This window comes from Salmo salar, chromosome ssa25 (assembly GCF_905237065.1).
Source record: "Salmo salar chromosome ssa25, Ssal_v3.1, whole genome shotgun sequence".
Classification (NCBI taxonomy): Eukaryota; Metazoa; Chordata; class Actinopteri; order Salmoniformes; family Salmonidae; genus Salmo; species Salmo salar.
In genome coordinates, this window is record NC_059466.1 from 10,197,607 (window position 1) to 10,224,495 (window position 26,889).

The 26,889-nt window shown below is 41.7% G+C and overlaps 1 protein-coding gene across 1 annotated transcript in view; it reads left to right on the forward strand.

Annotated features, from left to right (window-relative positions):
* The first annotated feature begins 4,756 nt into the window (after positions 1-4,756).
* Positions 4,757-26,889, forward strand: part of LOC106586134 (ubiquitin carboxyl-terminal hydrolase 37) — a 34,077-nt gene continuing 11,944 nt past the window's right edge. The window contains 9 exon segments of the mRNA XM_014173024.2: positions 4,757-4,943; positions 20,646-20,853; positions 20,998-21,163; positions 21,294-21,382; positions 21,476-21,591; positions 22,720-22,797; positions 23,068-23,156; positions 23,335-23,428; positions 26,604-26,759. Coding sequence (XP_014028499.2) covers positions 20,680-20,853; positions 20,998-21,163; positions 21,294-21,382; positions 21,476-21,591; positions 22,720-22,797; positions 23,068-23,156; positions 23,335-23,428; positions 26,604-26,759 — 962 coding nt within the window. The 5' untranslated portion in view covers positions 4,757-4,943; positions 20,646-20,679.

Below are 26,889 nucleotides of genomic sequence, written 5' to 3' on the forward strand. Positions count from 1 at the left end.
AGTCAACACTGCCGCCTTCTGGTACACTCCTCCCCCCTCCACCTACCCCCTCTCCTTCCTTCCCTGCCACTCCCTCACTTTTCCTATTTTCCTACACCCTAGCATCTGATGAGGGCTGTTCAATTTTTCCAAGGCTGCTTTTTTTAAAATCCTTTGCTGTTTTCCTGTAGGCTGCCACAGTATGCTGCTGCTCACTTTAAATGTCTTGCTCTCTCCATCTCCATACACACACTCTCTCTCTACCTTATCCATGAGCTGACTGCAGATTTGATTCACCCCTCTCCATTGTTTTAAGGACAGCAATCCAGACAGTACTCTTGTTTACCTCAGCACAGACAGATTACAGATAACTCAGTCTATGAGAGGTTGCCTGTGCAAGATCAAAACGCATGTAGAGAGTGGCATACAGTAGTCCAGTTCTCACATACCCAGACAATCCTTTCCATACCTACTGTACTTATCCCATCAATGAGTTAACGTCTATTGCACATGCAGCCATGGTTTGCGGCGTTTATTTTCTATTATAAACTGGGTGGTTTGAGCTCTGAATGCTGATTGGCTGACAGCCGTGGTATATCAGACCGTATACCACGGGTATGACAAAACATTTATTTTTACTGCTCTAATTACATTGGTCACCAGTTTATAATAGCAATTAAGGCACCTCGGGGGTTTCTGGTATATGGTCAATATACCACGGCTAAGGGCTGTGTCCAGGTACTCCGCGATGCGTCGTGCGTAAGAACAGCCCTTAGCCGTGGTATATTGCCCCCCCCGTGCCTTATTGCTTAAATATATTATTTTACACTATATTGGTACCTACTTTACGTAAGCATCATTCCACCATCCTGTGGACCAAACCTTGCTCTTGTATACATGTATATGGAAAACAATATCATGGAAAATCCTGGAGGTTGGAGGTTGATGGTTAAGTTTAATGGCCTCTTTGAAACTAGAATGCAACCTACTTGTACTAGAAACATTTGAATAACTATTTTACAATCAAACTCTTTTTTTTTTTACAGAACTGCTTTTGATCATTATCCATTTTCAATATCTACAAATGTCATGCTAGTTTTCCTAATGCACACTCAGAATAACATAACATTGAGCGTTTCAGATAGGTGGATAGAACATTTGTTTAGTTGGCACTTGAAAACACTACACACATTTTAGCAGAGATCCTCTAGGGATCCAATTTATTTACAAATGGTGTGAATCTCACAATAAACAAAATTAAAATCCCTTGTATTGTCCCTTGTAATGGCACCTATGGAGGAAATGGTAGGCTAAAAACTGTTGAAGCAAATGCACAAGTGGGGTAGTGGAAACCTTTTTTTCTATTCAATAATGACATTGCACTTCAAGAAATTGCTCCCAGATCATTTCACGATAACTCGGAAATTAAGTTTGAAATCTCAATTTCCAATACAAGAGAATATATCAGTTATTCCTTCAACATTTCAAGGAGGTAAACAGCTTTTGCTGAACAACTGAGAGTGGGGCTTTGTTTTGGAATACGTATCAGTAGTACATACAATTGTTTAGCTTTTTTACCTTTGACACAATTGCGCTTCATTGTATCAAGCTTTCTGTTGATGCCTGGCCTCAAGAAATCAAGTAAATGGATTAAGAGAAAAACTTAAGAAAAACATTCCCAGAAAGAGCCTGTAGTTGCTTGTTCTGTCAAGGAGAGTACAAAAATTGCGGGAGCAACACGCTTTTTAGCTAGTCTAAAACATGGCCAATTTGTGACATCAACGTTGATGTGCTTGTTGATAACATCAATGTTAAACCTCATATTACGCGTGTCTGCTGAAATGTAACACAAACACTTCCATAAGCATTTAGGGAGCACTGTGACAACGTCTCAGCGAGAATGCCATGAAAGCGGCAATTACAACTTATACTGTAGAGCTGTATAGTTTCTGTCACATCGGTTTAACTTTTTTCCAGTCCTAGCATATTTGTCTCTGACACTGTGACCTCTTGGCTTAAACAACATTCATAGCACAGCTCCTCTCAGTGGACATAAAGACACAAGAGAACAAAGGAAACTGACCCTTTCAAATTTCTCATATATTTATTTACATTCTGCACATTTTCAACAGACTGAAAATAGTTGTTATTTAGGCAAAATCATTGTGAGAAAATACTAACACATTATAAGGGCGTTATACGTGCTTATGGTTAGTCTTACAATGCATTTTAACGGCATCATAATGCATAAACCTATACCCACTGGCGTTCATTTTAGTGTTGTTACCACTCTTTATTTACCTTGGATTATCAGAGAGGCGAAGGTAGCGTACAAGATGTTTCAGCCGACATGCAGAGGGTTCCTTCGAGAACTGCAGCACCATTTCCCCCTGGAGACAAATAGAAGAAACAACAAGTTTGGGATGACACATAAGGCCACTTCAAAGACATGGCATCAAAGGAAAAAAACGCCATAAAGTAGTACACCTCCTTCTGAAACAAATCATATTTACAAGAATCATTGCCACATGAGAGAAGCGTTCATATGTCTGGCATGTACGCCTGCCAGGTTTCGTCCATCAAAATGTTTTTTAGTATGAAAGTAGCACCCTGACAGGGAGGGGAGATGGAGGGAGGAAGAGAGTGATGGGACAATCATCAAAGATATGAGGCTGTGTAAGCATAAGCAACATTTTTGTCAGTCCTGTCTATACTGTCTTTTCAGATCCATAAGTGGGAGTCAACCAGGACAGATGTGTGGAGGAGCGTCAACTTCACAAATCAATGCCGGACATCAACCACAATGAGAATACGCAAAGACCCGCCTTCACTGGCCAAAGAACACAAGAAGAGGGGGGCCACACACAGCAAGTTCCCAGCATAATAATATATCGTTTTTTTTTTAAATAAATGTATGTTTAAGTAACTTTAAACTATATTTTTGTGATTTTAAATCAGAAAAAAAATCCTGTAACCAAGTTTTTAAAAATCAGGGGGCCATGTGGAATGTTCATGTGACCTTAATGCTGCCAGATGCTCAGCCAACATTTACTAAAAAATGTGTTTGTGTTCAAGTAAACAAACTACTTTTATTTTTAAGCTTTTTGCACTTAATGCAGCTAAAATATGCTGATTTCACTGAGCTTGTGTTTGCAAAGGGTCTTGTGATAGGTGTTCTTGTTATAACGATAGATAGAGGACTCAATTTTGTATATGTGCCATTATAGCCAGATATATTAGAAAAGGAGGAGATAAGAATCACAGCTGGAAATTAATAGAGAATCATATAACGCCCCCTGCCCAGCAGACTGTCGACCAATTGCATTCATGTTGTCGTGCTGCACCAAGCGGTCGCTAAACTAATCGTCACGCAATCCCGTCTAAAAGTCAGGGAATGAGTTGAGAAAAGTATGTAATTTTACGATTTCAAAGTTAATTATCTCAAATCCTGGAAAAGATTTGTAATGTTGAGCTTCTTGTTTACATAATTCATGCTCATGTTGGCTTTTTGTGCTAGCATCCAATTGACTCCCATTCCTTGAAGAAGAGATCTCCTTGTCTGAGTTTTCCAGAATGCACCGCACGACCCATTGAGATTCCCATCTGCTCAAAAGTATCTCTGTTTTGCGTCTGCGACAGCATGGGCAGCACCATTGAGGCAATCTCCATTTTGAAGTAGTCCATTTTCTTCTTCACATTTGGCTGATCCTTCCTGGACATGACTCCAACAGGGTCACCAGGAGGGATCAGCCAATGAAGTTGGAAGTCCCACCCAGTTGACTACATTAAAATGGTGGATGCCTGCAATGGGGACTTGGCTGAGGTAGCTGTACCTGAAGGTCAAGGTTGGGAAATGGAGGAAGCGGATGTTTTGTTTGAATCAGATGGCGTGTCTAGTGGAGATGAGAGGAAAAAATTATTCGATTACAATGGCAAATACAAAAGGATATAAGAGAAGAAAAGTGGTAGTGGAATCCAAGCCAAGTAAGGGTTTTGGATCAATGTTACCTGAGAGATCCGTTTGAAGTCTCTATAAAAATCGTGGATGCATTGGGTAAGTTGGCATTGGTGAGAATAATGATACGTTTTCTTTGTGTCAATAAATGCAAATTATATGGCCATGTGTCAAGTGTATGTAGAAGGAAGGAGTATCGTATGCCAGCTGAGCCTAAATTCTGCAATTGTGGTAGTGAACATGCGGCCAAATTTCTGAAGTGTCCTGTTAAGGTGAAGGAGACAGAGGTGGCAAGAATAAGGGCTGTCCAGCATGTCTCCTATCCGGAGGCATTGAGAAGAGCGGAAGAAAGGAGTGATGTTGAAGAACTAATGATAGTAGGAGTAGAGACACCAGAGATGATTCCTTGGTCAACAGAGGGAATCTGAAATGTTGCATGTAAAGAAGGTGGAAAAGCTGAGGAAGTAGGCATCGTTGTGAGTGCGGCTGAGGGTTTTTTGGGACATTGGGATTTTACAGCAGAGGCATTACAATGCCTGTGTAGGGAAGTTATTTGAATTGTGACTGAAGGAGTAGAATGGGTTTTTAATAAAAATGTTGGATTTTGTATAATGTCAGGATTCCCCCCTTTTCCGCGATGGAATATTTTTGTTTCACTACCATTTACAGTAGGTGGCGGCAATACACCAGCAGGCTGTAGTCTACCATAATTCCTCAAAGTAGAAGAAGCCAGCAATGGCGACGCTCATGCTAATATGACCTTTTTGGCCAGTAGAGGCCTCTATCATTCTCTTAGGTTCCTCTATATCATTTCCGCTGTACATTTTCACATTCCCGCCATCATCGAGTACCGTAGGAAAACGTCGTGTGTGGACCACACTGTCAACAATATAATATTGGGGCCACCGAATGCCGGCAAAAAAATATTTACTACTCCATTAGGACTTATATATATTGTATTTTTTTATATTATATTTTAAACGTTTCGGTTAAGGGATATTTCATCCAGGTAAGTGTTTCTTGTCTTGTAATTAAGTTTAGACGATGTTTTCATCTCAATCAAATGGCAAACACGCAAGTTAGCTAGCTAGCAAACGTTATATCTTCGCCCTTTTTAGTAGCCAGCTATCGTGCAGGGGAACATGGCTAGACTCTATGTTCAATGTGCAACTATCCAGTTGTGTTTTGCTGAGTTGATAGGGGGCGTCAATCTAATTTAATCAAATTCAGTTGGCCCCGTTTTGTTAGCTAGCCAACGTTAGCTGTACAGTCGCTGGTTCATCACACCAGTTAACGTTAGCTAGTTAACTGACCCGCGTGTAATGGTTGGGTCCTCCCCCATGAACGTTAAGCTAACTAGCCATCAAAATCCGACTAGAGAAGTAATTAACGTCTAGTCGGATTCTTATGACTATCAACTAGCTGATCTGACCATCCACATTGAACAAGTAGATGATACAGTTGAATCTATAAACTCATCATATTTTCATGCAATCGATTCCATAACGTTACAGTAGCTAAACATCGTTATGCCAGTTCAATTATTAATCAGGTAACGTTAACGCTAACATCGCAAACTATTCTGACATCCAGCTAAAACCCTACATTTACAGAGCTATCTGAGAGCATGCCCATCTAACGCTAGTTCCCTATGCGAATCAACTAAATTTGTTAGCTAAATTTCAGCAATTAGATTTACCAATAACTGTGTTATGTGTTAATAACATTTAGACTACGTTACCCAGCAGGCTATGCGGGAAGCGGAGGGTTGAAGAACGCCTTGCATGGCTAAACATGGAGTTTTCTAGCTGAAGTATATGTTCATTAAAAGTAGTTACACCTACGCCCCGGTTTGTCATTATATAAGGAACAAACATAACATGGTGTCAGATTGGTAGTCGCTATGACGAGAGAGAAAAGAAAGGAGTAACTCTGCACATTTCCGCGACGAAAATTGAACATTCTACCACGAGTCAAGTGACGTGAGTAGTCGAAGATGCTAGCTTGCAAGAGCGAGGGCAACAAGCGAGAGCGAGGCTGCATTGGAATCTGTTGACGAGCAAGTTGATTAGCAACATACTGAAGTAAGAGAAATTGACACTGTTCCTGTTCTCTCGTCATGGATAGGCTTAGTCCTCCTACTCCTATGCAGTTAACAGCCAATCTAGCTGACAATTGGAAACGTTTCAAGCAGAGATTCAATATCTACCTAGCAGCCAGTGGTGCAGGGGGAGATGATGACAAATTGAAAGCTTCCATTTTTCTGCATATTATTGGAGAGGATGCATTGGACATTTACAATAGCTTTCAGCAAGACGAGGCAAACTTGACATTGACCGTGCTAATGGCTAAATTTGAGGAGTACTTTGTACCAAGCCAGAACGTCACGTTTGAGAGATACACGTTTTTCTCTCATGATCAGAAACAGTCAGTTTTGACCAGTATTTGACTGAGGTGAACACACTGAGCAAAACGTGTGAATTTGAAAATCTGAAAGTCTCACTAGTGAAAGACAGGATAGTCTGTGGCATACTTGATAATGGACTCAAGGAGAGATTGCTGCGTGAGCAAGATTTAACTTTGGATAAAGCAGTGAATGTGTCGAGCAGCTGAAACCACCAGAGCACAAGCTAAAGAGCTGTGCAGGGATGAGATGTCAGTGTATGCAATAAAAAGAGAGGAGTACCACACACAACGCCTTACAAAACAAAAACAAGCAAAAGAGAGAAATCAAAACACTACATGTGGAAAATGTGGATTTATCCACAAGCCAAAACAATGCCCTGCATATGGCAAATCATGTAACAACTGTGGGGAAAAAAATCATAATTTCTCAAAATGCTACAAAGCTGAGGCTACAAAGAAAGGTTCACACAGTTGAGGAGATGGAAGAATTCTTTGTTGATTCTGTGGAAATATGCAATGCAGTAAATGCTGAATGGATTGTGCCATTGACTGTGAAAGAAACTATAATACCATTCAAGCTTGATACTGCAGCACAGGTAAACCTGTTGTTGCTGGATGACTACAAAACACTGACGGTGAAGAGCAAAATACACCCGGGAAAATTAAGGTTACTAGTGGTTATACTGGGGAGAACGTACCAGTCAAAGGTAGCTGCATAGTAACTTTACAGCACAAAGGAAAACAGTTCAGAGCACAGCTGCTGATTGTGGAAAAGAGTGTACAGCCTATTCTAGGAATCAATGCATGTGAAAAGCTCAATTTGTTGAAAAGAGTGTATGTAGTGACATCACAGACTGAAAATGACCAAGAATTAGTACTGGCTGAGTATGAGGATGTGTTTGAGGGTCTTGGATGTTTACCAGGAGAACACAAAATATGTACTGATGACAAAATTACTCCAGTTGTGCATGCATGCCAAAAAGTTCCATTTGCGCTGAGGAAAAAGCTCAAAGAGGAACTCAGACGCATGGAAAAGATGGACGTCATCACAAAAATGGATGAACCTACAGACTGGGTAAGCTCACTGGTTATTGTGGTGAAAAAGAACGGCGATCTCAGGATATGTCTAGACCCGAGAGATCTCAACAAAGCAATCAAGAGAGAGCATTTCAAGTTGCCAACCAGAGAAGAGATAATGTCACAGTTTGCTGGAGCAAAGTGGTTCAGTAAGCTTGATGCCTCATCAGGATTCTGGCAAATGAAGCTAGATGATGCAAGCTCAAGGCTATGCACATTCAACACACCTGAAGGCAGGTACAGATTTCTTCGTCTACCATATGGCATTCTCTCAGCGCCAGATGTCTACCACAAGACAATCCACATGATCTTCGAGCACATTCCAGGAGTGGAGACTATGATGGATGACATCGTCTGGGGGTCCACAAAAGAAGAACACGATGCGAGAGTGAGACAAGTGCTGGACCTGACACGGAAAGTGAACCTAAAACTAAACAAGGACAAATGCGAGTTTGGTGTGAAAACACTTACCTTCGTGGGAGATGTACTTTCAGAGGACGGGGTCAAACCAGACCCGAGGAAAACATCAGCCATCAACAACATGGAGCGCTCGAAGAACAAGGACGATGTGAGACGCTTCATGGGCATGATCACCTACCTTGCAAAGTTCATACCTCAACTGTCAGCACAGTCCGCTCCACTCAGATGTCTTCTGGAACAGAAAAATTAATGGAATGGTCCCATGAACAGGAAAACTGCTTCAAAAACCTAAAGAAGACAATCACAGAAGAGCCAGTGCTCAGGTTCTATGATCCAGAGAAAAGCACAAGGACTTCTGCAGAAGCGTCAGTTTGGCCTGGGAGCAGTTCTTCTGCAACAGCATGACAACACATGGCAACCCGTCGCTTATGCGTTGAGAGCCTTGACAGGCGCAGAGACAAGGTATGCACAAATAGAGAAGGAACTACTGGCGAGCACATACACATGCGAAAGGTTTCACCAATACGTCTACGGACGAGACTTCGAAGTAGAAACCGACCACAAACCATTGGTGTCAATCATGTCTAAGCCACTGAATGATTGTCCAATGAGAATCCAGAGAATGTTGTTCAGACTGCAAAAGTATGATGTGAAGATGATCTATACCCCGGGAAAGTTCATGTTCGCCGCCGACACTCTTTCTTGAGCAGTCGACAAGGAGAGCATCGACACACAGAAAAACACTGAGATTCAGGCCTACGTCGACATGATCGTAGCATCGCTTCCTGTGTCTTCTGAGAGAATGGAGCAGATCAAAAGAGAGACCGCAGCTGACCAAACAATGACAGAGTTGAAAGAAACAACACTGATAGGATGGCCCGCACAGGAAAAACAACTGTCCAAGGAGAATACAGGATTACTGGATGTACAGAGCAGAGCTCACCGTTGTAGATGACATAGTGTTCAAAGGCAACAAGATTGTCATTCCCATGACACTACGCGAAGAAATGCTACAGAAAATACACAAGGGCCACTTGGGTGAGGAAAAATGCAAACGACGAGCACGAGAAGTAATGTACTGGCCAAGAATGAACCAGGAAATCAGCCAGGCCACTGCTTCATGTGAACAATGTTTGACCTACAGGCCAAAGCAGCAAGCAGAGACGCTAATGCCTCATCCAGTACCCAACAGACCCTACTACAAAGTTGGAGTTTACCTTTTTGACTGCAATGGCAAAAGTCACGTTGTTGGTACCGACTACTACTCAAACTACCCTGAAGTAGCAACACTGCCAACTACCTCCAGCAAAGCTGTAATCACCTACCTGAAATCAGTCTTTGCAAGACATGGGGTTGCGTCTGAACTGTACTCGGACAATGGCCAGCAGTTTTCAAGTTCCGAATTCCGATCGTTCGCTAACGACTGGGGATTCCGACACAACACCTCCAGCCCCAACTACCCAAGGTCCAATGGCTTAGCAGAGAGTTCAGTCAAAATTGTCAAAGGTCTGATGAAAAGGGCACACGATGGAAAGGAGGATTTCCTAAAAAATCTGATCTACCGCAGCGCACCGCTGCAGAACGGACTTTCACCTGTACAAATGTTGTGACGTCGCATCAGAACCAACCTACCCATCCATGAGGACTTGCTAACACCCAGAGGTGCTCGCAAAGGAAAAACAGAAAGACAAACAAAAACAGCGACACAACAAAAGTGAAAGACACTTACCTGAACTGAAACCTGGAGATCATGTACGACTCAGACATCACTACAGGAACCTGGATGCAGCAAGGGTGTGTGCAGAGAGAAGATCCTATGAGATCCAAACGGAGCATAGATCCACTCTGTTCGTCTCAGTTGTGATCCACGGCTTCAGCCATTCACTCAAGGGACTGAGGATCATCTGGAGGATACTGCTGAAGCGTCAAATGTCTTTAGAAATGGACAATTCAGTCAGAACACCCTGACTGACAATGAACGCTGTCCAACTGTTTCAGGAAGCACTTCAGCAGAACGACCAAAAAGGACTGTCAGAGCACCTGAAAGGCTTATTGAGAATTGCTAAAAAATACAAAAAGGGGCATCTGGACTGAATGTGAATTGAATTGCAGGTTGAGTAAACAAATGTGATGTGACGTGTAGTTACATAGAAAAGTAGTTTTTTTTCTTTTAAAGGAAAGAGATGTATGTGTTAATAACATTTAGACTACGTTACCCAGCAGGCTATGCGGGAAGCGGAGGGTTGAAGAACGCCTTGCATGGCTAAACATGGAGTTTTCTAGCTGAAGTATATGTTCATTAAAAGTAGTTAAACCTACGCCCCGGTTTGTCATTATATAAGGAACAAACATAACAATAACGTTACCTATGCTTGCAACTTTAGCCATAATTAGGGTGTTAGGGGTAAATTCTACTTTGGTTCTGGTGTTATACTAAGTATTTCATGTTGTAGAGCTGCTTTTCAGGAACACGGAACAATTTATTTCATGAGGATAGGACTTACTATTGCTGAGATGTTTTGTTTTCAATTGATCGGAAAAGCTCAAAGGTCGCGGACAGGTCATTGATAATCTCTTGTCGACAATAAAGCATCAAATCACCTGTCTTGAGTCTCAAATTCAATACCTTTTGTCCAATATCTGAAGATAGGGTGGCCATTTTGTTATGACAGTCCGGGCTGATGAACACCATTTTTTTAAATGACATGAATTTGCAATATTATACAAAATAATTACTGTTAAATTAAGCCCAATTTAAGGTACGATGGTCATATTATTAACCAATATTAAATTCTTTATGCAAAACTGAGTTGTAACAATTGGAACAATTTATGAAAGTAAACTTTATGACTTTGTGCAAATTAGATATGTAATATAATATGTTAATTAGTCTATACAGAATTTTAAAGAAATACAACATGTGAAACCCATTAATTTAAAGTCAGGTGGTCATATTATGCAGAACTGGGAGTCTACACTGAGGAGTAATGTGCCGCCCAAGTGCATGCGTGCGCAAACACCAGTGGTTGGTAACAGAATACATATATTCTGGATTACATGATCATGAACAAAAAGCAGTGTTACCAATTATTAACAGTTGGGCTGTATGTATCAGTTATGCTGTATTCAGTAGCCCAAATAATACACCCAACCCTGTGCCACCTGAAGGTTTCCTAGCCGATAATAGCTGGCTTTTGTCAGATATTTTTATTTTTTAGAAAAGCCGCTAAATAATATTGCCACCTGCTAATTGTCCGGGAGAAGGGGAAAAAAATCCCATTGCGAAATAATGCTTTTTAGCCTATTCATTGAAGGAAATACATTTGACTGGTTGTGCTTATCGGTCTATAGGTTAATTTGCATAATTTAGTGGAATTAATTTGGCGCGTGTGGACAGTAGGCTATATTTGTTATGTATCTTATTTATCACATGCATACAGATAGATTTTCCACTCAAAGGCTTTGTATCTATCATACAGCGTAAGAGCTGCTTCTGCAGCATCTTGTGGTGCTTTCAAGACAATTGGGAACTCGGAAAAATACGAAGTCAAAACATGACGTCAGTGATCTTTACATCGAATGTCGGAGCTCTAGAAAGAGGCTTGAGTTGGAATTCCGTCTTGGATGACCGTTCAAATTGATTTTTCCCAGTTGTCTTGAATGCACTAAAGTCCCAGTTGTTTTGAACGTGGGATCAAACGGCAGCAGAAGGCAGGCTTCATCAGCATGTCACAAGAGCAGGGGGCAGTATGTATTTTGAAAACATATACTTGTACTGAACAAAAACATAAACGCAACAATTTTGAAGATTTTACTGAGTTACAGTTCATATAAGGAAATCGGTCAATTGAAATCAGTTTATTAGGCCCTAATCTATGGATTTCCAATGACTGGGCAAGGGTGGGCCTGGGAGGTCATATTCCCACCCAGACTGAGGTCCTGAGCGCTTTGGAGCAGGTTTTCATCAAGGATCTCTTTTGTGCTTAACTCCGTTAATCTTTCCCTCGATCCTGACTAGTCTCCTAGTCCGTTCCACTGAAAAACATCCGCACAAAAGTGCAAATCAATCCCAGAACAACAGCAAGGACCTTGTGAAGATGCTGGAGGAAACGGGTACAAAAGTATCTATATCCACAGTAAAACGAGTCCTATATCGACATAACCTGAAAGGCCATTCAGCATGGAAGAAGCCACTGCTCCAAAACCGCCATTAAAAAGCCAGACTACGGTTTGTAACTGCACACGGGACAAAGATCATACTTCTTGGAGAAATATCCTCTGGTCTGATGAAACAAAAATAGAACTGTTTGGCCATAATGACCATCATTATGTTTGGAGGAAAAAGGGGGATGCTTGCAAGCCAAAGAACACCATCCCAACAGTGAAGCACGAGGTGGCAGCATCATGTTGTTGGGATGCTTTACTGCAGGAGGGACTGGTGCACATCACAAAATAGATGGCATCATGAGGAAGAAAATTATGTGAATATATTGAAGCAACATCACAAGACACCAGTCAGGAATTTAAAGCTTGGTTCCAAATGAACAATGACCCCAAGCATACTTCCAAAGTTCAGGCAAAATGGCTTAAGGACAACAAAGTCAAGGTATTGGAGTGGCCATCACAAAACCCTGACCTCAATCCTATAGAAAATTTGTGGGCAGAAGTGAAAAAGCGTGTGTGGGCAAGGAGGCCTACAAACCTGACTGTTACACCAGCTCTGTCAGGAGGAATGGGCCAAAATTCACCCAACTTATTGTGGGAAGCTTGTGGAAGGCTAAATGAAACGTTTGACCAAAGTTAACTTCTTACGGGCAGGTGGGACGGTAGCGTCCCATCTCGACAACTTCCTGTGAAATTGCAGAGCGCGAAATTCAAATTACAGAAATAGAAATATTAACATTCATGAAAATACAAGTGTCATACATCAAAATAAAGGTTACCTTGTTAACCTCTTGGGGCTATGTGGGACGCTAGCGTGCCACCCGTGGTGCACCCCATCAACAGCAGGTGCATTTCAAGAGTGGCAAATTTGAAACCAAATAAATGTCAAAATTCGAATTTTTCAAACATACAACTATCTTACACTCTTTGAAAGATAAACATCTCCTTAATCTAACCACGTTTTCCGATTTCAAAAAGGTTTTACGGCGAAAGCATAAATTTAGATTATGTTAGGACAGTACATTTACAATAGCTGTGTGTAATGTTTTGTCAATTCAAAGACAGGTGTCACCAAAACCATAAAACCAGCTAAAATGATGCACTAACCTTTGACAATCTCCATCAGATGACACTCCTAGGACATTATGTTAGACAATACATGCATTTTTAGTTCTATCAAGTTCATATTTATATCCAAAAACAGCGTTTTACTATGGCATTGATGTTCAGGAAATCGTTTCCCTCCAATAACCGGCAGTCAAGTCAGCGCCACAAATTAAATAATTAAAATTAGAAAACATTGGTAAAATATTATATTGTCATTTAAAGAATTATAGATTTACATCTCTTGAACGCAATCGACTTGCCAGATTTAAAAATAACCTTACTGGGAAATCACACTTTGCAATAATCTGAGCACTGCGCCCAGAAAAATACGCGTCGCGATACAGACTAGACGTCAATGTTGGAGAGATCTAAAATCGAAAATACTATGTAAATAATCCATTACCTTTGATTCTCTTCATCAGATGTCACTTCCAGGAATCCCAGGTCCATAACGAATGTAGTTTTGTTCAAAAAAGCTCATCATTTATGTCCAAAAATCTCCGTCTTGTTAGCACATGATCTAAGCCAGCCGGACTTCGCTTCATGAACGAGGGGAAAAAATATATTTACGTTCGTTCAAACATGTCAAACGTTGTATAGCATAAATCATTAGTGCCTTTTTAACCAGAACATGAATAATATTCAAGGTGGACGAATGCGTTCTCTTTTAAAACGTATTGGAACGAGGGTACCCAACATGACCTCACGCGCCAGGTGTCTAATGGGCCATCATCGTTCCATGGCTCTTGTTCGGTCAGATCTCACAGCAGAAGACTCAAAACACTTTGTAAAGGCTGGTGACATCTAGTGGAAGCAATAGGAAGTGCCAAAACATTCCTCAGCCCCTGTGTGTTTCAATGGCATAGGCTTAAAGGTAATTCAACACATCAGGTATCCACTTCCTGTCAGAATCTGTCTCAGGGTTTTGCCTGCCAAATGAGTTCTGTTATACTCACAGACACCATTCAAACAGTTTTAGAAACTTTAGAGTGTTTTCTATCCATATATAATAAGTATATGCATATTCTAGTTACTGGGTAGGATTAGTAACCAGATTAAATCGGGTAAGTTTTTTTTTTATCCAGCCGTGAAAATACTGCCCCCTAGCCCCAACAGGTTAATCCAGCCGCTGTGTCAGATTTCGAAAAGGCTTTATGGCGAAAGCACACCATGAGATTTATTTGAGGACAGCGCTCCGCATACAGAAGCATGAAACATTTTTCAACCAGGCAGGTGCGCCACGAAAGTAAGAAATGGTGATATAATAAATGCCTTACCTTTTTGAAGATCTTTTTCTTTTGGCACTCCAAAAGGTCCCAGCTACATCACAAATGGCCCTTTTTTGTTCGATAAAGTCCATCTTTATATCCCCAAAAACTCAGTTTAGCTGGCGTGCTTCATTCAATAATCGACCGGTTTCCCTCCTTCAAAACGCATACAAAATGAATCCCAAACGTTACCAATAAACTTCTCCAAACAAGTAAAACAACGTTTATAATCAAACCTCAGGTACCCTAATATGTAAATAAACGATCAAATTTAAGACGGAGAATCGTTATTGTCTTTACTGGAGATGAACAACAAAGAACGCGCTCTCATCCACGCGCATGAAAACACTACAGCCAAAATGGGAACCACTTAGAAAAACTACAAATTCTAGGTCATTTTTCCAAAAACAAGCCTGAAACTCTTTCTAAAGACTGTTGACGTCTAGTGGAAGCCCTAGGAACTGCAATCTGGGATTGCATTATAATTCTAATAAACATGACAGAACATTTTTTTTTTTTTTTGGGGGGGGGGTGGATGGTTTGTCCTCGGGGTTTTGCCTGTTATACTCAGACATTATTTTAACAGTTTTAGAAACTTTCGTCTTTTCTATCCAAATCTACGAGTTATATGCATATCCTAGCTTCTGGGCCTGAGTAACAGGCAGTTAACTTTGGGCACGCTTTTCATCCAGATGTCAAAATACTGCCCCCTACCCCAGAGAGGTTAAACAATTTAAAGGCAAGGCTACCAAATACTAATTGAGTGCATGTAAACTTCTGAACCACTGGGAATGTGATGAAAGAAATAAACGCTGAAATAAATCATTCTCTCTTCTATTATTTTGACTTTCATATTCTTATAATAAAGTGATGATCCTAACTGACCTAAAACAGGGAATTTTTACTAGGATTAAATGTCAGGAATTGTGAAAAACTGAGTTTAAATGTATTTGGCTAAGGTGTAACCTTCCGACTTCAACTGTACTATGGAACGCCGTTTGGGTCTTTGCGTGTCAAAAAAGATGCACTTCAAATAACACAGTTCTATTATAGAATGTTGTGTGTTCTGAATTTGCACGTGCAAGCCAAGCGCCACCACTACTATCTGTAGCACTGTCAAAGCTGTACAAAAAAAGTCTGTGAACAAGCCAACGATGTGTTTACAATACCGCGTTGGTAATAAAACATTATTTGTTCGACCGCAACTTCTGGGGTAGCTAGCTAGCTAGCTAGCTTTAGCTTGGTACATAGCTAGCCTGAAAACAATGACCAGTAGAAACTGGTCATTTTAATTATTTTTAGCAATGATTTAGGAATCCTTGTAAGTATTAGCTAGGTAGCCACTTGTTGTTCACTTATTGAACTTCAGTTCATGAACATAAATAGCTAGCAAGCTATTTAACCCTGTTGCCCAAAGCTAATGTTATAAGCAGCCAGCTAGCTTCATCTGGCTAGTGAAGCTCGACCGGACCTGGTTATTTGTTGTGAAGCTAGCCACAATAAGGATTAGGCGCAGTAGTGGAATTTGCGGTTTTCCTTCAAAATAAAAGTACCTATTTGAAAGTGATGCAGAGGGTTACAATTGGTGGAATCATGCCATATTTAGAAAGTGTTAAACAAGGTTGGAATGTGAGGCAACGAAATGGGGTATCAGTATACTCGGTGAAATCACCTCCCCAGTCAGCCTATTGTGTGTATTGACATTCATATTGCACTGTACAGCTTTACCTAAGGATTGGGGATCAATGAAATGGGGTATCAGTCTACTCAATACCCAAGATATTTTTTCCCAACGTCCTCAGAGTTATCAGACTCTAAAACATCCACGCAGTATTTATCCTTTGGAATAGTGTTCAATACACATAGGTTGACAATAAATGTGGCTCAATTCACAGTTGTTTCAAAGTCCCGCAATAAGAGCTATGACGCTAATGTTCTCTGGGTGTCATTGAGTAGACTGATACCTGTGGATCAATGACATGGGGTAAGGCTGTACAGTGAAATAAGTGTGCCCCAATGCTATTCAAAAGTCAATTACGTCCGGTGTGATTTCCACAAATTTGTCAAATTAACACTTTCTTTTGTTGAATTTATATCACATTCCAACCTCGACTAGCATGATCTATTTAATTATGGCATAATTCTACTATTTGTATTAATTTGCATCACTGTCAATGACATACTTTTATTTTGAAGGCTAACCGCAAAGTCCAATATTGTGGCTAGATTCACATAGATGGGTCCGACCACCATTAATCAAATAAGAACTGCCTTATAAATTAGGGTTATTTTAGATGACCAAAAAAAACACATGAACTCTATCGGAGAAGTAGTTGGTGAACTAGGCGAGGCAGTCATTGGCCAGGTCGACGAATACGGCTGCACAGTATTGTCTTTTATCGATGGAGGTTATGATATCGTTTAGGACTTTGAGTGTGGCTGAGGTGCACCCATGACCAGCTCGGAAATGAGATTGCATAGTGGAGAAGGTATGGTAGGATTCAAAATGGTCTGTGATCTGTTTTAACTTGGCTTTTGAAGATTTTAGAAGGGCAGGATGGATATAGGTCTAGAATGTCTCCCCCTTTGAAGAGGGGGATGACCGCGGCAGCTTTCCAATCTTTGGGGATCTCAGACGATACGAAAGAGGTTGAACAGGCTAGTAATAGGGGTTGCAACATTTTCGGCAGATAATTTTAGAAAGAGAGGGTCCAGATTGTCTAGCCCAGCTGATTTTGTGGGGATGCAGCTTTTTCAGAACATCAGCTGTTTGGATTTGGGTGGAGAAGTGGGGGGAGCTTGGGCAAGTTGCTGCAGGGGGTGCAGAGCTGTTGGCTGGGGTGGGGTAGGCAGGTGGAAAGCATGGCGGGTCGTAGAAAAATGCTTATTGAAATTATCAATTGTCGTAGATTTATCGGTGGTGACAGTGTTTCCTAGGCCCAGTGCAGTGGGCAGCTGGGAGGAGGTGCTCTTATTCTCCATGGACTTTAGTGTCCCATAAGTTTTTGGAATTAGTGCTACAGGATGCAAACTTCTGTTTTGAAAAAGCTAGCCTTAGTTTTCCTAACTGCCTGTGTATATTGGTTGCTGTCTTCCCTGAAAAGTTGCATATCGCAGGGGCTATTCGAGGCTAATGTAGTACACCACAGGATGTTTTTGTGCTGGTCAAGGGCAGTCAAGTCTGGGGTGAACCAAGGGCAATATCTGTTCTTAGTTTTTTTTTAATTGAGTGGGGCATGCTTATTTAAGATGGTGAGGAAAGCACTTTAAACAAGCAACCAGGCATCCACTACTGACGGGATGAGGTCAATATCCTTCCATGATACCCGGGCCAGGTCGATTAGAAAGGCCTGCTCGCTGAAGTGTTTTAGGGAGCGTTTGACAGTGATGAGGGGTGGTCGTTTGACCGTGGACCCATTACGGACGCAGGCAATGAGGCTGTGATCGCTGAGATCCTGGTTGAAGACAGCAGAGGTGTATTTGGAGGGTAAGTTGGTTAGGATGATATCTATGAGGGTGCACATGGTTACGGATTTAGGGTTGTACCTGGTAGGTTCATTTGATCATTTGTGTGAGACTGAGGGCATCTAGTTTAGATTGTAGGATGGCCGGGGTGTGAATCATATCCCAGTTTAGGTCACCTAACAGTACAAACTCTGAAGATAGATGGGGGGCCAATCAATTCACATATGGTGTCCAGGGCACAGCTGGGGGCTGAGAGGTGGTCTATAACAAGAATCAATGGTGAGAGACTTGTTTCTGGAAAGATGGATTTTTAACAGAAGAAGCTCGAATTGTTTGTGCACAGACCTGGATACTATGACAGAACTCTGCAGGCTATCTCTGCAGTAGATTGCAACTACACCCCCTTTGTCAGTTCTATCTTGTTGGTTAATGTTGTGGATGGAAGAATGTGGATTTTTGGGTGGCCTTCCTAAGCCAGGATTCAGACACGGCTAGGACATCCGGGTTGGCGGTGTATGCTAAAGCAGTGAATAAAACAAACTTAGGGAGGAGGCTTCTAATGTTAACATGCATGAAACCAAGGCTTTTACGGTTACAGAAGTCAACAAATGATAGCACCTGGGGATGGGAGTGGTGAAGGATGACTCCTTGGGGAGCACAGAGATAGATGGCTTTCTGGCTGCTACTGCCTGAGCACAGATGAGATGACTTTGAATAAAATAATAAGTAATCAAATAATATACACAACTGAAATATTTTAGTTTAGTAATGTGAATAAAGATGGTTTATTAAGTGATATGCAGTAATGGGCAGTCACTACCATCATTTGGGGTTTTATTAATAAATGATAAAGCCATCATAATACTAAAAACAAATATGTGATATAGACTACCCACATTGTTATTTAAGTAAAGTAATATTAATAAATTATGGCTCGAGCCTAGTAAGTGTTAGTAATTGGCTGTCTCTACCATCAATTGTTTTATTCTGTTACAGCATTTGTTTAAAAAACAATCGAAGCTGAAATTGAAAACATGATTTATTTTTGGACGGAACCGACTTCAAAAAGCACTAATCGTTCAGCACTAATACAGTGGCAAGAAAAAATATGTGAACCTTTGGAATTACCTGGATTTCTCCATAAATGTCATTAAAATTTGATCTGATCTTCATCGAAGTCATAACAATAGACAGTCTGCTTAAACTAACACACAATTATATGTTTTCATGTCTTTATTTAACACACCTTTTAAACATTCACAGTGCAGGGTGGAAAAAGTATGTGAACCCTTGGATTTACTAACTGGTTGACCCTTCTTTGGCAGCAATAACCTCAAGAAAACGTTTTCTGTAGTTGCGGATCAGACTGGCACAACGTGTTAACTCGAAATGACACAACGACAAGGTTCCAGTTTAACAAAGTTTACTATACCATATGAACGCACTACAAGGTAGCCATTCCACTCTAGGCTAGGTCCATCAACCCCAAGACTTCCTGCGCAGGCGCACTCTTGACTGAGTGATAGCCCCGTAATAACAGAAATATAGGGATACTTAAAACATGAACTTAACACAACGGTCAGGAGGTATTTTGGACCATTCCTCTTTACAAAACTGTTTCAGTTCAGCAATATTCTTGGGATGTCTGGTGTGAACCGCTCTCTTGAGGTCATGCCACAGGATCTCGATCGGGTTGAGGTCAGGACTGACTGGTCCACTCCAGAAAGCGTATTTTTTTCTGTTGAAGCCATTCTGTTGTTGACTTCTGTGTTTTGGGTCATTGTCCTGTTGCATCACCCAACTTCTGGTGTGCTTCAATTGGCGGACAGAGAGCCTTACATTCTCCTGCAAAATGTCTTGATAAACTTGGGAATTCATTTTTCCTTCAATGATGGCAAGCTGTCCAGCAAAGCAGCCCCAAACCATAATGCTCCCTCCACTGTACTTTACAGTTGGGATGAGGTTTTGATATTGGTGTGCTGTGCCTTTTTTTTTTATTCTCCACACATAGTGTTGTGTTTTCCTTCCAAACAACTCAACTGTAGTTTCATCTGTCTGAAGAATATTTTGCCAGTAGCGCTATGGAACCTCCAGGTGCTCTTTTGCAGCAATGTTTTTTTGGACAGCATTGTCCTCCCATGAACACTATTCTTGTTTAGTGTTTTACGTATTGTAGACTCGTCAACAGAGATGTTAGCATGTTCCAGAGATTTTTGTTAGTCTTTTGCTGACACTCTAGGATTCTTCTTAACCTCATTGAGCATTCTGCTCTGTGCTCTTGCAGTCACCTTTGCAGGACAGCCACTCCTAGGGAGAGTAGCAACAGTGCTGAACTTTCTCCATTAATGGACTGATGAACATAAAGGCTTTCAGAGATACTTTTGAACCCTTTCCAGCTTTATGCAAGTCAACAATTCCTAATATTAGGTCTTCAGAGATCTCTTTTGTTCGAGGCATGGTTCACATCAGGCAATGCTTCTTGTGAATAGCAAACTCAAATTTTGTGAGTTTTTTTATAGGGCAAGGCAGCTCTAACCAACATCTCCAATCTAATCTAAGTCATTAGCCTAGGGGTTCACATACTTTTTCAACCTACTCTGTGATTGTTTAAATATATTCAATATAGACAATAAAAATACAATTTGTGTGTTAAAAAACACTGTTTTCCTATTGTTGTGATGAACAGATCAAATGTTATGACCAATTTTTATACAGAAATCCATGTAATTCCAAAAGGTTCACATACTTTTTCTTGCCACTATATATTTAAAGAATATGTCCTTCTACTTTTCCTGTCCGTTAAGGTTATTTTGGAGAGCACCACCCTGACAGTCACCAATGGCAGTCGCAGTGCCCAAACTCTCCAGCGGTGCTGTTGTCAAGATCCGCTACAACAGCATAGATGTGGGCACCACTCGATGGAAGGAGGGGACCTTTGAGGTTCTTGAGAAGGATAACAAAGTCAACCTGTGCCTGAAGTTTAGTGCCGGTGGTGCAGCCAAAAGTTTCCAGGTATTGTATAATAGTGTTTTCCCCCATACGTGCTCATTTCACGTAACAAAATTGCATGCTTACATTGGACTTGAATAGCTGAGAAATTGTGTATGTTAAGGCAGTCTGAATGTATATGTTCATTATATATTTGTATGCTTTCAGCTCAACCATAATGTGAATAATGTCGTGATGCAGCCCATACACACTATGAGACGAATTGTGGTGACTCTGAAGGATGACAGCATAGTCACCCTTGAGAGAGTTCCCCCTGTTGTGGCTGAGAAAATGAAAGAATACCTTGAAAAGCTGAAGCATGGAAAATCAACCGGTAACAATCTATTGAAAATTGTAGATCATTAAGTCATAAAAAAAAAAAAAGTAAGCTCTTTCTTCAAGTTGCAGCGTGATTTACTGTGGACCAGTCCCTCTGCTGGATAGTAAGTGTTGTTTTCTGGTAGTTCTAAAGACCTCCCAGGGAAGTGCCAGCTTTGGTGTGCTCGGGAATCGATCCGTAAAGAATGAGACTAGTCCGCCTGGAGAACGACAGGTAAATAATTGCGTTTAGAATACACCTGTCATTTAAAACCACACTAAGTACCTCTGACAAGCTCATCAACTTAAACTCTGCCTCTGTCTCAAGACAACACCCAGGCGACCCATTGTGGACAACAGGGAGGAGACGATGACCCGCAAGCCCCTGGGTAGCCCCAGCAGAGTGACCTCCACACCTGCCCGCAGTGGGCTGTCTGAGACCAGGTAGTCATTCCCTCCTACAGACACACGTCCCCCACCACCCAGGTAGATGAAGCACTCGGGCTCCGTCCTGATTCTCCAGCACACTCCCGAAGTGTGCTCTTGCATTCTCCCCCCTCACAGATTTAAAATGGAGGGACTGGTGGTGTAATGAATATGGTACATACACACACAGAGTGAGGACCAAAAGTATTTGGACAGCGACACCTTTTTTGTTGTTATGGTTCTGTACTCCAGAACTGAAATGATACAATGCCCGAGGTTAAAGTGCAGACTGTCGGCTTTAATTTGAGGGTATGTTCATCCATATCAGGTGAGCCGTTTGTTCTGGTTGTTCTGAACCGGTTTCAACCAAAATAAAGTACTGTTTTATATAGTTCTTTCTGTTCCTTTTTAAACCTCTTAACTCGTCTTTTTTTTAGCTCCACATTAAATTACTTCACCTATCATTCTTCTCATGAGAAATCTCTCTCCCTATCTTCTGAATCACGCTTGTAATATCGGTAGGCTACAGATTTTCAGCTGGCTGGCAGACAATGGACTGGGGGGGAAATTATGTAACAATGTTATTAACCGGTTCCCATGCTTTTAAAATAACGGTTCTGTTCTGGAACAGTAAAGATCACTTTCGTTCTTATTCTGTTCCTTAACAAATGTTATTTTCCGGTTTTCTGTTCTGTTTACTGAACCGGTTCCAACCCTTGATGAAATACCCTCAAATTAAAGCTGACAGTCTAAACTTTAACCTTCATAGTCATTGCAACATTTCAAATCCAAAGTGCTGGAGTACAGAGCTAAAACAACCCCCCCCCAAAAAATCACTGTCCAAATACTTTTGGAACTCACTGCATGTCATTTAGCAGACGCTTTTATCCAATGCGACTTAGTAATGCGTGCATACATTTTACGTGTGGCCCCAACGGGAATCGAACCCACAACTCTTGGCGTTGTAATCGCAATGCTCTACCAAATGAGTCACAGGACCACTTTGCAACGCAACCTCTGTCCCAAATCTCCTCCCCTCTCACTAGCCTTTCCCCTGAGAGAACATTTCTTCACTTGACAGTGGCATTAGTCTTTTTGTATTTATTGGTCTCGTAACCACTCTTAATGCTGTGTTTGCCCCCTCAGGAATGAGAAGAGGAAGAGACTCCACATCTTTGACTGTGACCTGACTGAGGACTACCCCAAGGAGAATGACTCATCCAGGTATGACGAAGGCATTCTGTTACTCTACCAAGCAAAGTTTTGGGTTGATTTCGCATCCCTTCCTGTCAATTTAGGAATTGATATGCTGTCCTATGAAAATGTCATGTTCGTAGTCCACTGACCGTTATTGACCAGGAATGCACCAAACACTGCTACCATTACTGGGATATGAACACTATTATACCATGGGAAATAAATTAGGGGCAATGGTAGTGAAACCATTGTGCTCCACTTAATTTAAACTGTTTCTTTAATCTTTCTTTATATCAGCAACAACAAGGCCACGTCGGACCCCTCCAGGAAATTTCTGCTGAGCTGCAAAGACAAGCTGAAACAGGCGGAGGAGAACCGTAGCTCAGGTGAAGACCCTCAGTCAGTCTGGTACACATACAAAGTGGGATGTCCTTCTCCAGACTAGAACAGTGGCGTCTCCAGACGCCCTGTCTTTACTTGACTTTACTGACTTTATTGTCCCCATGAGGAATTTTTGTTGCAGTGTCATGTACACGTCTGATAACTGTCTGGCTTTGCCAACAGTTTCACTGGTCCAGGCGCCACTTCAGCCCACGTCATTCTACGGCAGCCGATCGGCGACCAAAGACTACTCCGCGAGTCACTCCTTTCTAGACAGGTAAGTTTTTTTTTTTTTTTACCTTTTATTTAACCTCTCTTGGGTATGTGGGACGTGACCGTCCCACCTGCGGGACACACTATTCAACAGCCAGTGAAATAGCAGGGCGGCAAATTCAAAACGACAAAAATCTCATAATTCAAATTTCTCAAACATAGAACTATTATATCCCATTTTAAAGATAAGATTCTCGTTAATCCAACCACATTGTCCGATTTCAAAAAGGCTTTATGGAGAAAGCATAGCATTAAATTATGTTAGCACATCACCTTGACAAGAAAAACCACACAGCCATTTTCCAAGCAAGGAGAAGCATCACAAAAACCAGAAATAAAGCTAAAATTAAGCACTAACCTTTGATCATCATCAGAAAGCACTCATAGGACTTCATGTTACACAATACCTGTATGTTTTGCTCGATAAAGTTCATACACTGCTCAAAAAAATAAAGGGAACACTTAAACGACACAATGTAACTCCAAGTCAATCACACTTCTGTGAAATCAAACTGTCCACTTAGGAAGCAACACTGATTGACAATAAATTTCACATGCTGTTGTGCAAATGGAATAGACAACAGATGGAAATTATAGGCAATTAGCAAGACACCCCCAATGAAGGAGTGGTTCTGCAGGTGGGGACCACAGACCACTTCTCAGTTCCTATGCTTCCTGGCTGATGTTTTGGTCACTTTTGAATGCTGGCGGTGCTTTCACTCTAGTGGTAGCATGAGACGGAGTCTACAACCCACACAAGTGGCTCAGGTAGTGCAGCTCATCCAGGATGGCACATCAATGCGAGCTATGGCAAGAAGGTTTGCTGTGTCTGTCAGCGTAGTGTCCAGAGCATGGAGGCGCTACCAGGAGACAGGCCAGTACATCAGGAGACGTGGAGGAGGCCGTAGGAGGGCAACATCCCAGCAGCAGGACCGCTACCTCCGCCTTTGTGCAAGGAGGAGCAGGAGAAGCACTGCCAGAGCCCTGCAAAATGACCTCCAGCAGGCCACAAATGTGCATGTGTCTGCTCGAACGGTCAGAAACAGACTCCATGAGGGTGGTATGAGGGCCCGACGTCCACAGGTGGGGGTTGTGCTTACAGCCCAACACCGTGCAGGACGTTTGGCATTTGCCAGAGAACACCAAGATTGGCAAATTCGCCACTGGCGCCCTGTGCTCTTCACAGATGAAAGCAGGTTCACACTGAGCACGTGACAGACGTGACAGTGTCTGGAGACGCCGTGGAGAACGTTCTGCTCCCTGCAACATCCTCCAGCATGACCGGTTTGGCGGTGGGTCAGTCATGGTGTGGGGTGGCATTTCTTTGGGGGGCCGCACAGCCCTCCATGTGCTCGCCAGAGGTAGCCTGACTGCCATTAGGTACCGAGATGAGATCCTCAGACCCCTTGTGAGACCATATGCTGGTGCGGTTGGCCCTGGGTTCCTCCTAATGCAAGACACTGCTAGACCTCATGTGGCTGGAGTGTGTCAGCAGTTCCTGCAAGAGGAAGGCATTGATGCGATGGACTGGCCCGCCCGTTCCCCAGACCTGAATCCAATTGAGCACATCTGGGACATCATGTCTCGCTCCATCCACCAACGCCACGTTGCACCACAGACTGTCCAGGAGTTGGCGGATGCTTTAGTCCAGGTCTGGGAGGAGATCCCTCAGGAGACCATCCGCCACCTCATCAGGAGCATGCCCAGGCATTGTAGGGAGGTCATACAGGCACGTGGAGGCCACACACACTACTGAGCCTCATTTTGACTTGTTTTAAGGACATTACATCAAAGTTGGATCAGCCTGTAGTGTGGTTTTCCACTTTAATTTTGAGTGTGACTCCAAATCCAGACCTCCATGGGTTGATAAATTGTATTTCCATTGATTATTTTTGTGTGATTTTGTTGTCAGCACATTCAACTATGTAAAGAAAAAAGTATTTAATAAGATTGTTTCTTTCATTCAGATCTAGGATGTGTTGTTTAAGTGTTCCCTTTATTTTTTTGAGCAGTATATTTATATCAACAACAACAAAAAAAACATTTTACATTGGCCTGTAATGTTCAGAAATGTTTTTCCTTCAAAAACTTCCGGTGAATGAGCATATCAATTTATAGAAATACTCATCATAAACGTTAATAAAATATTAAACTGTTATTCAAAGAATTATAGATAAACATCTCCTTAATGCAACCACTGTGACAGATTTCAGATTTCACGGGGAAAGCACACTTTGCAATAATCTGAGTATGGCGCTCAGAAAACATCAGGCAATACACATACCCGCCTTTTTGGAGTCATCTAAAATCATAAATAGCATTATAAATATTCACTTACCTTTGATGATCTTCATCAGAATGCACTCCCAGGAATCCCAGGTCCACAATAAATGTTGTTTTGTTCGATAAAGTCCATAATTTATGTCCAAATACCTCCTTTTTGTTAGCGCGTTCAGTAAGCTACTCCAAATGTAGGAAGCGCGCCGAAAATTCCACGACAAGAAGTCAAAAAAAGTTATATTTACGTTCGTAGAAACATGTCAAACGATGTATAGCATCAATCTTTAGGGCCTTTTTAACATAAATCTTCAATAATATTCCAACCGGACGATTCCAATGTCTTCAAAAATGTCATGGAACACAGCTACCTCTCACGTGAATGTGCGCCACTGAACTCATATTCTTTTCTGAGTCACCAACTTCCCGGCCTTCTCGTTCGCTCTCTGTTCACTGTAGAAGCCTGAAACAACTTTCTAAAGACTGTTGACATCTAGTGGAAGCCTTAGAAAGTGCAAAATGAACCCTAAGTCACTGTATACTGTAAAGGCAATCACTTGAAAAAACTACAAGCCTCAGATTTCCCACTTCCTGTTTGGATTTTTCTCAGGTTTTTGCCTGCCATATGAGTTCTGTTATACTCAGACATCATTCAAACAGTTTTAGATACTCCAGAGTTTTATATCCAAATCTACTAATAATATGCATATCCTACCTTCTGGGCCCGAGTAGCAGAAAGTTTAATTTGGGCACGCTTTTCATCCAGAATTCCGAATGCTGCCCCCTAACCCTAGTGAAGTTAACCAGGTTGTTCCATTGGTGTTAATGATGCATTAGAGTGTATTCTTAAGATGCTGCCACACCTTCAGTTCCTCAACATTTGTTGTCGTCGTCCCCCACAGGCCATCCACTATATCCCTGACCCCCTCGGCTAAGAGAAGTCTCATGTTACCCAATCACTCAACCCCCTTAAAGAAAGTGCGCCCCACTCTGGACTACGGTGGCTGGAACAAGCCGAGACCGTCCACTCTGGCCCAGCCCCAGCCTCCACTGCAAGGGTAAGGAGACATCCCAGGGTTATAGTGGTGATTCTGAAGTTAACCTCCATAGTCAATGAGGGGCTGTTCTAGTGCTGCCTAACTACCAGAAGTGAGTAGTTTACTGTAACTGTTCGTGCTTGTTATGAGT